Raw genomic sequence first — 17,579 nt, 5'->3', positions numbered from 1 at the left:
TATAGAAATTAATATAAAATTCATCATGACTCCGATTGATAAACCGATTTCACCAATGTGCACAGAAATCATTTCTGCACCTTTTAAAGTCAAGATAATTTTTCTGAATCCGAATTCAGTGATTTTCAAAAATGTCCATCCCTATGTCATTTTAGGAAATTCCACTCCCTTTTAGTTAAGAAGTCCAACTTCTCTTTCATTAAATTTAACTCTTTAAATTTAACTATCTCAACGGGGTTTAGTAATCCATTACTTGTGTGACCCTCAATGGTTCAGGGATATAGCTAGCCGTGGGTTCACAACTCCTTGTGACTCGGAACAACAATTTCCGACTTGCCCAACGAATCATGGTAAGAGCGTCTAGCAACATCGTCCCATGATTCCCTAGGTATCACTGATAGTGCCTGCAAGAACCATTAGATTTTGGTTAGCGTACAGTACGGTCCCTTCATCCATATATCCCAATCGAATCAACAACCATTGGTGCATCGAGAGTCGTTCGAGATTCGATAACTATGCATTACATCTTGGAGATCAAATAGTGACATCGCATGTGTTACTAGGAAAACCGAGTAACCTAAAACACATCATGTACTCTGGCCAGAGATTCGTCACACTAATATCTCTTCAGATCGCATAGGATATTCACACTCGCAAGTATGTGATGAATCCTTGACAACAAAGCATCGACTCCTATATGTGTCGTAACTGTATCCAATCCCGACACCTGTTGACCCCAATAGAGTCGGTAAACGAGTCAAAGCACAGTACTAGCATATAGAGTCTCAATGATGTTTCAAGTAGTAAGGACTAATGGTGTACAACCAAAACCGCGGACTTTATCCACTCGATAAGTGATAACCACTTGGAAAGTCCGAATAGGGTAGTTGGATCATTCATCATATGAATATCCATTTTCATGCTTTGAACATCTTCATGTCCATTACCAATGAAACGTGGTACTTGGCATCACAAATGCTAGTCTCAATCTCGAGCGATCCTTATCCTTATTAGCGGACGGCTCAATTGACTAGGAACTGTTTAGAATATACAGTGACTATAAGATATGTTTCATAATAGTGATCTCTCTTTATTCACTATCTCATCTTACTTACACTATAGTATATTCAATGTAGTGACCCTTACCTGGATCACCTACTAAACAGAACTTAGGCATGCAATTAACTTAATTAAATAGATATCAGAATAATCTTGCGGAAAACATAAACAAATACAATTCCAAGGAAAGGAATCTGTAATTTATCCAAATATTATACAACCAAATCGAATAGCTGTATCAACCCAAAACAACATAAATAAAACCTAGACGAAGCTCCAGCTGGCCAACCACTGCCTAGCCCCTCTTGGATCCACCCGCCTCGTCCAATCGCAAACCTGCCCCATGGAATAGGGTGTCCAGAAACACAGAGTAAGAGACGTGAGCATAAAACGCTCAGTACGAGAGTATGAGTATACATGCATGCAAAGTGAACTCCCTATAAACTCGAGGTCAAGGATCAGATAACAGAGACAGACCGGGCCCTGGTATGTAGCACGTTGTGCCGTCGCTTCAGGAGGTGGCTCCCATACCATAATACCAATGGATATGCCGGACCCAAATCGATGGAAGTCCAACCACTAACAGGATAGGGAAAAACCCTACTAACAAACATCTCGAAGGAGATAGCTCAGTACGCAAATGAATGCAGCATGAATCAATGACATATAAACCATGCAATCACATAATACATGCATACTCAGTCAGGATATCTCGAACAGTACTTCCGTACCTCAAATCAGTGCAAGCTCTACCAACTCTAGGTCCACGCCTATAGTCTGCTCTACACTGCCAAATGATACTTCTATCATTATAGCGCTCTAAAAGCCTTAACTAAGCTAAACATACTCCTAAATATTTTTAGGAAGCAAAAGCTATACCTTCGTCCGTCGTTAGCCATTTGCTATCGAGTGCCTCAAAACTTGGCCACAGCTCCGCTACGACGCCTGGATCGCTATGCCACTTCCGGATTCCCCACGGGACGCCTAGAATTCCCTAGATCTGAGCTGGAAGGCTAAGGAATTGAGAGAGAAGAGGTGATTGATGCGTCTAAATCTGAATCTCAGCCCTCCTATTTATAGACGGAGTTCGGATCGTCCGAACTGGACTTCGGAGCGTCCGAACACGATCGGAGCGTCCGATTTCGACTTTGGATCGTCCGATCCCAATAATACGTCATTGCTTATGTCAGCATGATGACGTCATCCATGACGACTTTCGGCAGCAAGATCGGAGCGTCCGAACCACTCTTCGTAACGTCCGAACCATGACTTCGGACCGTCCGATCCTTAACTTTGGAGCCTCCGAACTCGACAACCTTCAAACCATTTTCAAGTGTTCTGAATCCAATTTCGGACTCCGATAATCCATTAAGAGTTCCCTTAATCACGTTTACTCTTACTTAATAGGATTAATGATTTGATTAACGCTAAATCACTGATTTTGGGTACGGGCTACTACATTCTCCCCCACTTAAGATGTTTCGTCCTCGAAAACAGATCTTAAGTACTGAATGTAAAACAGAAATCAGAAACATTCTTTATTCAAATCAAACGTTTAAAAAATTTTTTTGCAGCTGGATACATCTTAAGAATGAAATCAAAACAACTCAGGATGGTCTTCATGCATCCTGTCCTCAAGCTCCCAAGTAGCTTTCTCAATGCCTCGGCGCTGCCACTGAACTAAAACCAAAGGGATGACTTTGTTCCGCAAAATCTTATCCTTATAATCCAGGATACGAATAGGTTTCTCAACATAGGTCAAATCCTTGTTCACCTGAACCTCAGACCGCTGCAGAATATGAGATTCATCCGCCACATACCGTCGCAACAGAGATACGTGGAACACGTCGTGAATACTGGATAGATGCGGTGGTAAAGCTAGTCGATAAGCCAAATCGCCGATGCTCTCCAAGATCTCAAACGGACCGATAAACCTGGGAGACAACTTGCCCTTAAGACCAAATCTGAGAATCTTACGAAAAGGTGACACTCTCAGAAATACTTTCTCCCCAACATCGAACTGCAAAGGCCTACGCTTGATATTAGCATAGCTGGCCTGACGATCCTGTGCAGTCTTAATCTGTTTCTTGATCTGATCAACAATGTCTATCGCCTGCTGGATAAACTCCGGTCCCTCAGCCTGTCTCTCCCCCACTTATTCCCAGAAGAGTGGAGTACGACAACGTCGCCCGTACAACGCCTCAAAAGGTGTCATCCCAATACTAGTATGATAGCTGTTGTTGTGCGCGAACTTGATCAACGGCAAATGATCCTGCCAGGCTGAAACAAAATCCATGACGCACGCTCTAAGCATATCCTCCAAAGTACGGATAGTGCGCTCTGACTGACCATCAGTCTCCGAATGATAGGCGGTACTCAAACTGAGAGTAGTACCCATCGCACGCTGAACACTCCCCCAGAATTTAGAAGTAAACCTGGGGTCCCGATCGCTGACAATGCTCACAGGCACTCCATGAAGTCGAATGATATCCTGAATGTACATCCGTGCCATGCGATCCACAGAGTACTCTCGACTATAGGCAATGAAATACGCTGAATTGGTGAGTCGGTCCACCATAACCCAGATAGCATCACAGTTCCTCGGGGATAACGGCAAATGGGTCACAAAGTCCATTGTGATAAACTCCCATTTCCATTCAGGAATAGGCAGACTGTGAAGCAATCCTCCAGGTCGTCGGTGCTCTGCCTTGACCTGTTGACACACCAAACATCTCGAAACAAACTGATAAACACTGCGTTTCATATCCTTCCACCAGAAACGAGTACGTAGATCCTTGTACATCTTGTTGCTCCTGGGATGAATACTCAACTTAGTGCGATGCGCCTGAGACAAAATCTCCTCTCGCAACTCTTCATCCTGCGGAATCACAAGCCTACCAGAAAAACACAAAAATCCATCTGACTGATAATGAAATCCAGACGAGCTACCCTCGTTAGTTAGACGAGCTAAACGCTGGGTCTTCGAATCAGACATCTGAGCATCTCGAATCCGCGAATACAAAGCTGGCTCAGATAGTATCGCAAACATCTGGATACTCTGCATACCTTTCTTATGCTTGAAGGTATATCCCGAAGTACAACAGTCACTGATCGCACTAGACATCGAACAAGTCTAAAGTGCGGATAGTCGCACCTTGTGACTCAAAGCATCAGCGGTGAGATTAGCAGCTCCCAGATGGTACTTAATCTCGCAATCATAGTCCTTAAGCAAGTCCATCCAACGTCTCTGCCTCATGTTCAACTCCGCCTGAGCGAACAAATACTTGAGAATCTTATGGTCGGTGAAGATCTCAAATTTCTCTCCATACAGATAATGACGCCAGATCTTCAAAGAGAACACAATGGCTGCTAACTCCAAATCATGGACTGGGTAGTTGTCCTCGTGAAGCTTCAGTTGTCTAGAAGCGTATGCGATCACATGCCCATTCTGAGTCAGGACACAACCTAACCCCTGAAGAGAAGCATCAGTGTAAACTACATACCCTCCAGATCCTGACGGTAATGCCAACACCGGCGCAGAAGTCAACCGCCGTCGAAGCTCACAGAAATTCTCCTCACACTCGGAGGACCACTCGAAATCCACACCCTTGCGGGTAAGCTGCGTCAAAGGTCGAGCTAGTTGAGAGAAGTTCAGAATGAAGCGACGATAATACCCTGCTAGACCCAGAAAACTACGGATCTCAGCAACTGTCGTCGGACGCGACCAATTAAGTACCGCTTCAATCTTGCTTGGATCAACAGAAATCCCCTCCCTGGAGCCAAAAAAGACCACTCGATCCATCCAGAATTCGCACTTGCTCAGCTTGGCGTACAACTGCTCATCCCGAAGAGTCTGCAGTACCAACCGCAAGTGAGAAACATGCTCTTCCGTATTACGCAAATACACCAAGATGTCGTCAATGAAGACCACAACAAACTTGTCCAAATACTCCCTGAAGACACGGTTCATCAGGTCCATGAATATAGCCGGTGCATTAGTCAAACCAAATGGCATCACTAGAAACTCGTAATGCCCATAGCGAGTACGGAATGCAGTCTTGGCTACGTCCTGATCACGGACTCTCAACTGATGATACCCAGATCTCAAGTCAATCTTGGAGTAAACTGACGTGCCCTGCAGTTGATCAAACAAGTCATCAATACGAGGCAACGGATACTTGTTCTTCACAGTGACTCGATTCAGCTGCCGATAGTCAATGCACAGCCGCATCGATCCATCCTTCTTCTTTACAAAAAGAACAGGAGCTCCCCAAGGAGATACACTAGGACGAATGTACCCCTTATCCAAAAGATCCTGTAGCTGATTCTTCAACTTACGCATCTCTGATGGAGCCAGACGATACGGTGCTCGATAAATAGGCGAAGTACCCGGCATCAACTCTATGCCAAACTCGACTTTCCTAGCAGGAGGAAAACCCGGAATCTCATCAGGAAAAACATCTGAAAATTCATCCACGACCGGAATGCTCTCTATCCCAATGCTCTCAGCGGACAAATCAACTGCATAGATAAGGTAGCCTTCCCCGCCAGACTCTAGAGCTCGACAGGCTCTCAAAGCTGATACCAAAGGCATCGGGGGTCGCGCTCCCTCTCCATAGAAAAACCATCTCTCACTCCCCTCTGGATGAAAGCGTACTAATCTCTGATAGCAGTCCACTGAAGCTCGATAGGTAGTCAATATATCTATTCCCAGAGTGCAATCAAAGTCGTCCATCGCCAGGACCATGAGATTCGCTAACAGAATGTTCCCTTCGAACTCTAAAGGGCAACCCATCACTAGACGCTTAGCCAAAGCAGATTGGCCCGTCGGAGTAGAAACAGACATCACTACGTCTAGTGCAATGCATGGTAATTTATTCCTCTTAACAAAACGTGCAGAAATGAAGGAATGAGATGCACTAGTGTCAATAAATACAAGAGCAGGTATACCATAAAGAAAAAATGTACCTGCGATGACTTTCTCATTCTCCTCCACTGCCTGATCATGCCTCAAGACAAACACCTGGCCAGAAGCTCGTGGTCTCAAATGAGAACTCCCAGCAGGCTGTCCCTGTGACCTCTGCTGAACGGTGGCCTGAGAACCAAATCCTAAACCAGAACCAGAACCGCCTCCCCCAGATAGTGGACAATCCCTCCAGATGTGACCCACCTCGCCGCAACGAAAACAAGCTCCAGAAGCTCTACGGCACTTATCGGATGGATGGTTCTTCCCACAGTGATCACGCTTGTCCTTCCTACCAAAACGGACAACACCAGCAGAGCCAGAAGAAGAAGAAGTAGATCCAGACTTCTTGAAAGATTGGGCACGGGGACCCAAAGAACTAGCAGGTCTCGACTGAGAGAAAGACCTGTTCCGCCGAATACTGTCCTCCGCCTGGTGACAACGGCTCACCAAACCCTCGTAGGACATATCGTTGCCAACTGCCACACGGTCGTGGATCTCAGGGTTAAGTCCCTGAAGGAACATGTTATACTTCATATGGGAGCTGTCAGCAATCTCCGGACAATAAGATAACAGATCGAAAAACTTCTGCTGATATTCCTCGATGTTCATGGCTCCCTGTCGCAGACTCAGAAGTTCACCTGCCTTTGCCTGTCGGAGAGCAGGAGGGAAATACATCTTATAGAAAGCTGTACGAAACTCGGCCTAGGTGGCCACTCCTCTAGCCGAAACCAAAGGTGCAGAAGTAATCCTCCACCACCTGCGCGCACGTCCATCCAAAAGATAACCCATGGTCTCCATCTTCTGCTCCTCGGTGCATTGGAAAGTCTGAAAAGTCGTCTCCATGCGGTCTAACCAATTCTCCGCATCCTTCGGAGACTCACTTCCAACTAAGGGCTTAGGACCCATAGCTAAGAATCAACGCACAGTAAAACGCTCGTCGTCATGATGACGATGACGCCGTTCTCGACGATGCTCTCAGTCGGCATCGCCCCAACGACCGCCTCCACTTCCGTGGCTACTCTCATCATCGTAGTTTGCCATCTACAAAAATACCTCATGATGAGACTAAATCCCAAGAATACTTTTGCATGCTCTGATACCATAAATGTAGTGACCCTTACCTGGATCACCTACTAAACAGAACTTAGGCATGCAATTAACTTAATTAAACAGATATCAGAATAATCTTGCGGAAAACATAAACAAATACAATCCCAAGGAAAGGAATCTGTAATTTATCCAAATATTATACAACCAAATCGAATAGCTGTATCAACCCAAAACAACATAAATAAAACCTAGACGAAGCTCCAGCTGGCCAACCACTGCCTAGCCCCTCTTGGATCCACCCGCCTCGTCCAATCGCAAACCTGCCCCATGGAATAGGGTGTCCAGAAACACAGAGTACGAGACGTGAGCATAAAATGCTCAGTACGAGAGTACGAGTATATATGCATGCAAAGTGAACTCCCTATAAACTCGAGGTCAAGGATCAGATAACAGAGACAGACCGGGCCTTGGTATGTAGCACGATGTGCCGTCGCTTCAGGAGGTGGCTCCCATACCATAATACCAGTGGATATGCCGGACCCAAATCAATGGAAGTCCAACCACTAACAGGATAGGGAAAAACCCTACTAACAGACATCTCGAAGGAGATAGCTCAGTATGCAAATGAATGCAGCATGAATCAATGACATATAAACCATGCAATCACATAATACATGCATACTCAATTAGGATATCTCGAACAGTACTTCTGTACCTCAAATCAGTGCAAACTCTACCAACTCTAGGTCCACGTCTGCTCTACACTGCCAAATGATACTACTATCATTATAGCGCTCTAAAAGCCTTAACTAAGCTAAAGCATACTCCTAAATATTTTTAGGAAGCAAAAGCTATACCTTCGTCCGTCGTTAGCCCTTCGCTGTCGAGTGCCTCAAAACTAGGCCACAGCTCCGCTACGATGCCTGGATCGCTATGCCACTTCCGGATTCCCCACGGGACGCCTAGAATTCCTTAGATCTGAGCTGGAAGGCTAAGAAATTGAGAGAGAAGAGGTGATTGGTGCGTCTAAATCTGAATCTCGGCCCTCCTATTTATAGACGGAGTTCGGATCGTCCGAACTGGACTTCGGAGCGTCCAAACACGATCGGAGCGTCCGATCTCAACTTCGGATCGTCCGATCCCAATAATACGTCATTGCTTATGTCAGCATGATGACATCATCCATGACGACTGTCGGCAGCAAGATCGGAGCGTCCGAACCACTCTTCGGAACGTCCGAACCCTGACTTCGGACCGTCCGATCCTTAACTTCGGAGCCTCCGAACTCGACAACCTTCAAACCATTTTCAAGTGTTCTGAATCCAATTCCGGACTCCGATAATCCATTAAGAGTTCCCTTAATCATGTTTACTCTTACTTAATAGGATTAATGATTTGATTAACGCTAAATCACTGATTTTGGGTACGGGCTACTACATTCAAGGTCTTTATCAAAACATCAATAGTATATCACAATATAACAATATGAATAAAGACAAAGAAAATGTCATTAATGAATGTAAATCCATGGGGCAGTCTTCACATCCGCTGTGGTGTCTTGCTTGAAACTCTTCCAAGAGACAGCACCACCATTGAGCATGAATACAAATCCAGAGGTTGACTTCGAGTCATCCACGTCGCTTTGGAAGCTAGAGTCGGTATAGCCTTCCAATTTCAATTATCTTCCTCCATAAACCATGAATATATTCTTAGTCCTTCTCAAGTACTTAAGAATATCCTTCACGGCTTTCCAATGTATTTGACTGGGGTTGGCCTGATATCTGCTCGTGACACTCAGAGCAAAGGCTACATCCGGTCTGGTAGATATCATCCCATACATAATACTACCTATGGCTGATGCATATGGTATGTGTGTCATTTTCTCTATCTCTTCGTCAGTTTTGGGACACATAGACTTGGATAGAGAAACTCCATGACACATAGGTAGATGTCCTCTCTTGGACTCATCCATAGAAAACCTTTCCAATATGGTGTCGATGTAGGTTGCTTGAGTGAGTCCTATCATTCTCTTAGATCTATCTCTATAGATCTGTATCCCTAGAATATAGGATGCCTCACCCAAATCCTTCATCGAGAATCTACCTGATAACTATATCTTTGTTGACTGCAACATCCCTACGTCATTCCCAATGAGTAGGATGTCATCAACATAAAACACTAAGAGCGTCACCGCATCCTTAACTACTTTCTTGTACACGCACGGTTCCTCCGGGTTTTTGATGAAACCAAAGTCCTTTATTGTTTCATCAAATTTCTGGTTCCAACTTCTTGATGCTTGTTTGAGACCATAAATTGATCTCTGAAGCTTGCATACCTTATGCTTGCTTCCCATGGATGTGAATCCCTCGGGCTGCATCATATAGATTTCTTCCTTAATGTTTCCATTAAGAAATGCAGTCTTCACATCCATTTGTCATATCTCATAGTCACACCATGCTGCTATGGCAATAAGGATTCTTATGGACTTGAACATTGCGACTGGTGAAAAGGTTTCATCATAGTCAACTCCTTGTCTTTGAGTATAACCTTTTGCTACCAATCGTGCCTTGTAGGTAAGTACCTTACCATCAGGCCCAAGTTTTCTCTTGTAGATCCATTTACACCCTATTGGAACAATTCCATCGGGAGGATCTACTAAAGACCAAACTTGGTTTGTATGCATCGAGTCTATTTCCGACTGCATAGCTTCAAGCCATAAATTAGAATCCGTATCAGAAATTGCTTTCTTGAAGTTTCTTGAATCACATCCAATGTCGGGTTCACTTTGATCCCCTTCAAGAAGAAGACCATATCGAATAGGAGGTCTAGAAGTCCTCTCGGATTTCCTAGATATAGGCGTGTCTGTTGAAGGTTCTTGAGGTGTGTGGTCGTTATTTTGTATCTCGGGTTCTTCTCGAATTTCTTCAAGTTCCATCATCTTGCCTTTCTTATCTAATAAGAACTCCTTCTCAATGAAGGTGGCATTCCTCGAAACAAACACTTTTGTTTCAGTAGGATGATAGAAATAATATCCGATTGAATTCTTCGGATATCCTACAAAATAACATAAGGTGGATCGACTATCCAACTTATCTCCCACTGTCTGCTTTACGTAAGCAGGACATCCCCAAATCCTCAAGTACGAATACTTAGGAGCTTTGTCATTCCATAACTCGTATGGAGTTTTATTCACTGCTTTTGTGTGAACATTGTTCAACAATAATACCGCCATTTCAAGTGCATAGCCCCAAAACAAAGGAGGGAGCTCAGTGAAGCTCATCATAGATCGAACCATGTCCAACAAAGTTCGATTGCGACGCTCCGAGACACCATTCAGCTGAGGTGTCATAGGAGGAGTCCACTGAGAGAGAATCTCATTCTCTTTTAGATAGCTCAAAAACTCGGTACTTAAGTATTCTCCACCTCGATCCGATCGAAGTGCTTTAATACTTCTACCTAGTTTGTTTTTTACTTCAACCTTGAATTCTTTGAACTTTTCAAATGATTCAGACTTATATTTCATTAAATATAAATACCCATACCTAGAATAATCATCAGTAAAGGTAATGAAGTAGGTGTGACCAAATTTAGTACCGATACTAAATGGTCCGCAAACATCTGTATGGATCAAATCCAACAGATTTTGACTACGCTCAGGCTTCCCTTTGAAAAGAGATTTAGTCATTTTTCCTGTGTCACTAGCATCACACATAAGCTCAAATGGCAGTTCCCAATCCGGTGCTACCAAAATAGGTGCTGTGAACAGCTTCTCCTTTAGCGTTTTGAATGCCTACAAACAATCAGAATCAAAATCAAAATGTGCATCTTTAGCTAACAGACTAGATAGTGGTTTAGAAATCTTAGAGAAATCCTTAATGAATCTACGATAAAATCCAGCATGGCCTAGAAAACTACGAACTCCCTTCACTGATACTGGTGGAGGTAATTCTTGTATCACCTGAATTTTTGCTCGGTCCACTTCAATACCTTTATATTTTGTGTCCCAAGACTATACCTTCTTGAACCATAAAGTGACATTTTTCCCAATTAAGCACCAGATTAGTCTCCTCACACCTCATCAAAACAAGATCCAAATTATTTAGACAGATATCAAATGATGAGCCAAACACTGAAAAATCATCCATAAAAATCTCTAAAAAATCCTCTACCATATCATGAAAAATAGACATCATGCATCGTTGAAAAGTTGCAGGTGCATTACATAAACCGAAAGGCATTCTCCTAAATGCAAAGGTGCCATAAGGACAAGTGAAAGTTTCTTTCTCTTGGTCCTCAGGTGCAATTGCTATCTGATTATACCCAGAATAACCATCCAGAAAACAATAAAAATCATATCCTGCCAGTCTTTCTACCATTTGATCAATAAAGGGAAAGGGAAAGTGATCTTTACGTGTAGCATCATTCAATCTCCTGTAATCTATGCACACTCTCCATCCAGTTACTGTTCTAGTAGGAATCAGTTCATTATTTTCATTAGTAACAACAGTCATACCTCCCTTTTTGGGCACACATTGGACTGGACTTACCCACGAACTATCAGAAATGGGATAGATAATACCTGCGTCCAATAGCTTGATAACTTCAGTTTTTACAACTTCTTGCATTTTTGGGTTGAGGCGTCTTTGTGGCTGTACCACGGGGTTGTATTTTTCCCCCATCAGAATTTTGTGCATGCAAATTGAAGGACTAATCCCCTTGATGTCCGCTATCTTCCATCCAAATGCCTTCTTGTGCTCTCTAAGGATCCTCAAGAGCTTTTCCTCATTTGTGCCTGTCAAAGATGAGGAAATAATCACTGGCAAAGAATTTTCAGAATTTAAATAAGCATAATTAAGATGAGAAGGTAAATGTTTAAGCTCAAGAGTTGGTGGATCTTCAATCGATGGCATTGGTGGCGTGATATCTCTTTGCCCCAACTCTCCAAGATTTCCACTTGAACGTCGTTTCTAAGGAGGATTAGCATTCAGCTATGCAATTATCTCACTCTTCTCCTCTTCGTGCTCATCCTAGCCTTTTGGATTCACTAGACATCCGTCCAAACATTCCTTATATGAACCTCGCAAAAATTCAGCAGACAAAGCATCAATAACATCAATACTAAAACACATGTGCTCATCATCTGGGTGTTTTAAAGCTTTAAAAACATTAAAAATGACTTGATCCTCTCCCACTCGGAGGATCAACTTCCCCATTTGGACATCAATAAGTGCTTTCCCAGTAGCTAAGAACGGTCGTCCCAAAATCAATGGCATGTCCAAGTCTTCCTCCATGTCTAACACAAGAAAATCCACTGGAAAAATGAATTTATCCACTTTGACTAGAACATCCTTGATAATTCCTCGTGGATATGTGATGGATCTATCCGCCAATTGTAGAGACACTGTGGTAGGCTTTGGCTCACCCAATCCCAAGCGCCTGAAAATAGAAAGAGGCATCAAATTAATGCTTGCACCTAAATCGCATAAAAATTTAGTAAATGAAATAGAACCAATGGTGCAAGGTATGGAAAAACTCCCTGGGTCTTTTAACTTTGGAGGTAATTTATTTTGAACAATTGCAGAGCACTCTTTAGTCAAATTCACAGTTTCATATTCCTCCAATTTCCTCTTATTTGATAAAATATCCTTCAAAAATTTAGCATAACTAGGCATTTGAAGTAAAGCATCAGTAAATGGAATATTAATATGCAATTTCTTAAAAACCTCAAGAAACTTAGCAAAACTAGCATCTACCTTTGCCTTTTTCAATGCTGCAGGAAATGAGGGAGGGATACTTACTTGCTTCGGTGGTGTGCTAGGTGTAGTGATAGAGTACTTACCTTTTTCGCTCTCCTCATTCTCTTGTTCATTCTTGTCCTCCTTGCCAGTCTCTAATCCAATCTCTTTTCCACTCCTGAGTGTTATAGCCTTCGCTTGCTCCTTAGGATTTTTTTCAGTATCACTTGGCAAAGTTCCTTGAGTTCTCCCAGCAATGATGTTAGCCAACTGTCCCAACTGAGTCTCCAAATTCCTAATAGAAGCATCTTGATTTTGAGGTCTAGTCTCAGTAGATGATATGAAATTGGTCATCAAATCCTCCAAACTCGGTTTCTTGTCTTGCTGTGCATATCCAGGTGGCGGTCTCACGACATTCTGCTGATTCAGATTCTGATTTTGGTTAGACCATGAAAAGTTTGGGTGATTCTTCCATCCTGGATTGTAGGTATTCGAGTAAGGGTTGTTCGGTGGCCTGTTTCCAACATAATTTGCATTCTCAGCTGGCTGAAATGGATTCCCAACTTGACACTCAGTGCTATGATGATTCCCCCCACATAGATTTCATGTGATCGTCTGAACCTGCATTGCTGTCACACTCATACTATTTATTTTCTAGTTCAGAGCTTCCAACTGTTCAGAAATAGCCGTGAACTCATCAATTTGATGAACTCCAGCTGGTCTCTTTGGAATATTCCTATCTGACTACCACTGGTAGGTGTGTGATGCTATATCTTCCAGTAGTTCATATGCCTCTTCCAGTGTTTTTCTCATGATAGTACCTCCTAAAGCTGCATCGATTGTGGAACGATTAGCAGAAAATAAACCATTATAAAATGTTTGTACCTGAATCCAGACAGGCAGTCCATGGTATGGGCATCTCCTCAACAACTCCTTGAAACGCTCCCATGCCTCGTATAAAGTCTCAGTATCATGCTGCACAAAGTTGGTGATATCATTCCTCATTTTTGCAGTCTTAGAGGGTGGGAAATATTTGGATAGAAAAGCTTTTGTCATCATCTCCCAAGTAGTTATTGACCCTGTAGGCAAAGAATTTAACCAAGATTTAGCTTTATCACATAAAGAAAATGGGAATAAACGTAATCTGATAGCGTCGTCAGTAACGCCATTTTTCTTAAAAGTGTCACAAAGCTCCAGAAAATTCGCAATATGAGCATTAGGATCATCAGTTGCAGAGCCTCCGAATTGCACTGATGTCTGAATCATCTGGATGATTGCTGGCTTGATCTAGAAAGTATTAGCTTGAACTCTTGGCTTTGTGATGCTAGACGTATTGCCAAGAACAATGGGATGTACGTAGTCCATCATCTGTCTAGCAGCTGGCTCCTCAGTTTCTTTTGCCATTGATTCTCGAGTTTCTCTTCGCCTCCTATGAAAAGTTCTTTCAATTTCTGGATCAAAAGGCGCAAGTTCTTGCACCTCACTCCTTCGCATCCACTATAAAACAAATTCCTGCAAGAATAAATAAGAAAAAAATATAAGCTCGCGCAAGAATTTTTTTTTAAAAAAAAATTTCAGAACTGAAATAAACAAAAATAATGGCCAAACTACAGTAAAACAATCTCTTATGATATTGCTAAGAATTAGTCCCCGGCAACGGCGCCAAAAACTTGACCGTGCTTTTCTTTAAACTCAAAAATAGTATAAATATCAATGCACCAATTTAATATATCAGCACGAATTAATCCGCAAGTGTACGGCTGTCAAGTTTTAGTATAGATAGAAAATAAAGGTTATCGTTCCACCAGGACTAACTAACAAATACCAAATAAAATTATTTAAACTATATTTAACCTATGAAGAATGGCTGAATAATTTAATAAACTAAAATAAAATAAAAACAATATAAAAACTCAAATTCCAACCAAAAACAATTAAAGCTAGCAAGGATAAATTCAATAGGAGAAAACTATCAAGATTTCGGTTCACCGTTGCAATTCCCTAAAATTCTCATATTATTTCTAATTGAAATTCCATCTATTCCTAAGGTGACGGGTTCTCCTAATTTATTTAATATACTCTCTCGAGCTATATCAAACCTAATATTGAATTGTAACAAGTAACTCTCGTTCACTTATTTAACAAACAATACCGCATTCAAGATTCATGAAAACCACTAGCCTTCAATTAAATAATCTATAACTATCACACATGTATTTGATTTTATCTCTCGATCTCAATCTAAATCCACGGCATAAATTATTATATCATACTACAATTTCATCTCTCGATCTCAATTATAGTACATAAAATCATTCAAAATTAGCTAATCTTTGAAAGCATTAAAACCAATAAAATATGCACTTAAGAATTCAAGAACTCAATCAACCAAATAATAGGTTCAGGCAACGGATCCCCTAATCTTGATAAACAAAATTTAGTTCATAACTATAATAAATAAAAGATGTTCGACAAAAGTTCTCAACAATTCAAACATAGTTTAATCCAAAATAATTTCAAGAACAAAGTTTAGAGATTAGAATAAACTCTCGAAGTTGCTTTCGTTGGTTGATTCCTCGTCCAAAATCGATCCTTGCTGCCGTCTCCAGAAATCTGCACTTGTTCTGCTTGATTCTCCTCCTTCACGTCTGATGCGCTTCTTTTTCTTCTCCATGTAAGAGTGGGTGCCCAGTGAGCCAACTGTGTGGCTATGGGCTTTGATGACTCTTTGTATAAACAATCTTTTGTTTAATATTATTTACACTTTTATTAATGGCAATGACTTTATATTACTTCATATTGTTATATTGTGATATACTATTGTTGTTTTGATAAAGACCTTGAATATACTATAGTGTATGTAAGATGTGGTAGAACATGGGGATGTCTATCATGAAATACATCTTATAGTCACTGTATATTCTAAAACCGTTCCTAGTCGATTGAGCCGTCCGATAATAAGGATAAGGATCGCTCGAGTTTGAGACTAGCATTTGCGATGCGGAGTACCACGTTTCATTGGTAGGGAACATGGAGATGTTCGAAGCATGCAAATGGATATTCATAGGATGAATAATCGAACTACCCTATCCGGACTTTCCAAGTGGTTATCACTTATCGAGTGGATAAAGTCCGCGGTTTTGGTTGTACACCATTAGTCCTTACGACTTGAAACATCATGGAGACTCTATATGCTAGTGCTGTGCTTTGACTCGTTTACCGACTCTATGGGGGTCATCAGGTGTCGAGATTGGGTACAGTTACGACACATATAGGAGTCAATGCATTCTTGTCAAGGATTCACCACATACTTGCGAGTGTGGATATCCTATGCGATCTGAGGAGATATTAGTGTGACAAATCTCTGGCCAGAGTACTTGATGTGATTTAAGAAATGGTTTCTTAGTAGCACATGCGATGTCACTAATTTGATCTTCAAGATGTATTGCATAGTTATCGAATCTTGAGCGACTCTCGATATACCAATGGTTGTTGATTCGATCGGGATATATGGATGAAGGGACCGTACTGTACGCTAACCAAAATCTACTGGTTCTTGTAGGCACTATCAGTGATACCTAGGGAATCATGGGGCGATGTTGCTAGGCGCTTTACCATGATTCGTTGGGCAAGTCGGAAAGTGTTGTTCCGAGTCACAAGGAGTTGTGAGCCCACGGCTAGCTGTATCCCTGAACCATTGAGGGTCACACAGTGTAATGGAGTTTTAATCCCCGTTGAGATAGTTAAATTTAAAGAGTTAAATTTAATGAACTAAGGAGTTGGACTTCTTAAATAAGAGTAAGGGAGTAGGATTTCCTAAAATGACATAGGGATGGACATTTTTGGAAACCACTGAATTCGGATTCAGGAAAATTTATTTTGACTTTAAAATGTGCAGAAATGGTTTCTGTGCACATTGGTGAAATCAGTTCATCAATCGGAGTCACGATGAATTTTATATTAATTTCTGAACGAGCGGGCTTTGCTTGTCGGGCCCCAGCTTATGACTAATGGGCCCTAAGGTGTTAGTGGCCTGCATTATAAATAAGTTATTTCAGTACAGAAATTACACACAACAGGTCATAATTTTTGAGAGCAAAAATCGAAAACCCTAGTTCCTCTCAAAGATTGTTTCGGCCGAACCCTTCCCATACTCTGCCCGAGATTTTCCGGTCTGTGATTTTGAATCGCAGTAAGGAATAACGAATCAGATTCGTTTATTCTCTTCGCAGAAAACTTCTGATAGATTTTCTAGTGCAATCTATCAGAGGAATTAAACCTCTGTTCGTGGACCTGATTGAAGGAGTTCATCGGTTCCAGGGAGAGACAACAAGAGCAGATAAAATCTGTTGGTGTCCAGTAATCTCGTTGCGAGATTGAAGGTAAAATTTAATTAATTGTTATTTGAATTTTACACACACAATAATTTAATCGTTAAACGGTTGATACCCACACCATGGAATTGTTCCATGATAAAATTTTTAAACTTCCGCTGCACCGGGTATCAATCGTGATTGATCTGACCGCCAGCAGTTTTCCAACAGTGGTATCAGAGCCAGGTTGCTCAGATCAAACGATTGAATTAATCGATTGTACAAAATTTTTGAATCTCGGTTTTTGGAAAACAAAATAAATATTTTTAAATAAAAAATTTTTTTTTTTTCGGGGCAAAACCCGGGCAGCGATTGGATCGCTGCCCGGTGGGGCAGCAATTGTTGCTGCCCCGGGCGGCGCACGGCGCCGCCCAGGGCAGCGCTGTGCGCTGCCCA

At 41.9% G+C, this 17,579-nt stretch overlaps 1 protein-coding gene and 1 non-coding gene across 2 annotated transcripts; one reads left to right on the top strand and one right to left on the bottom strand.

Moving 5' to 3' along the window:
• Positions 1-12,102: 12,102 nt before the first annotated feature.
• Positions 12,103-14,304, bottom strand: LOC140877749 (uncharacterized). Its single transcript, XM_073281324.1, has 3 exons — positions 14,167-14,304; positions 13,696-14,076; positions 12,103-13,356 (listed from the first exon to the last, which is right to left on the bottom strand). The coding sequence occupies exons 1-3, from the start codon at positions 14,302-14,304 to the stop codon at positions 12,103-12,105; spliced, it is 1,773 nt and encodes a 590-aa protein (XP_073137425.1).
• Positions 13,712-13,818, top strand: LOC140885665 (small nucleolar RNA R71). The gene has a single exon (XR_012151084.1). It is a non-coding gene; the product is annotated as a small nucleolar RNA R71 (small nucleolar RNA).
• Positions 14,305-17,579: the final 3,275 nt, after the last annotated feature.

The sequence above is a fragment of the Henckelia pumila genome, chromosome 2 (genome assembly GCF_033568475.1).
Source record: "Henckelia pumila isolate YLH828 chromosome 2, ASM3356847v2, whole genome shotgun sequence".
NCBI lineage: Eukaryota > Viridiplantae > Streptophyta > Magnoliopsida > Lamiales > Gesneriaceae > Henckelia > Henckelia pumila.
This window is presented reverse-complemented; position numbering and strand designations above follow the sequence as displayed.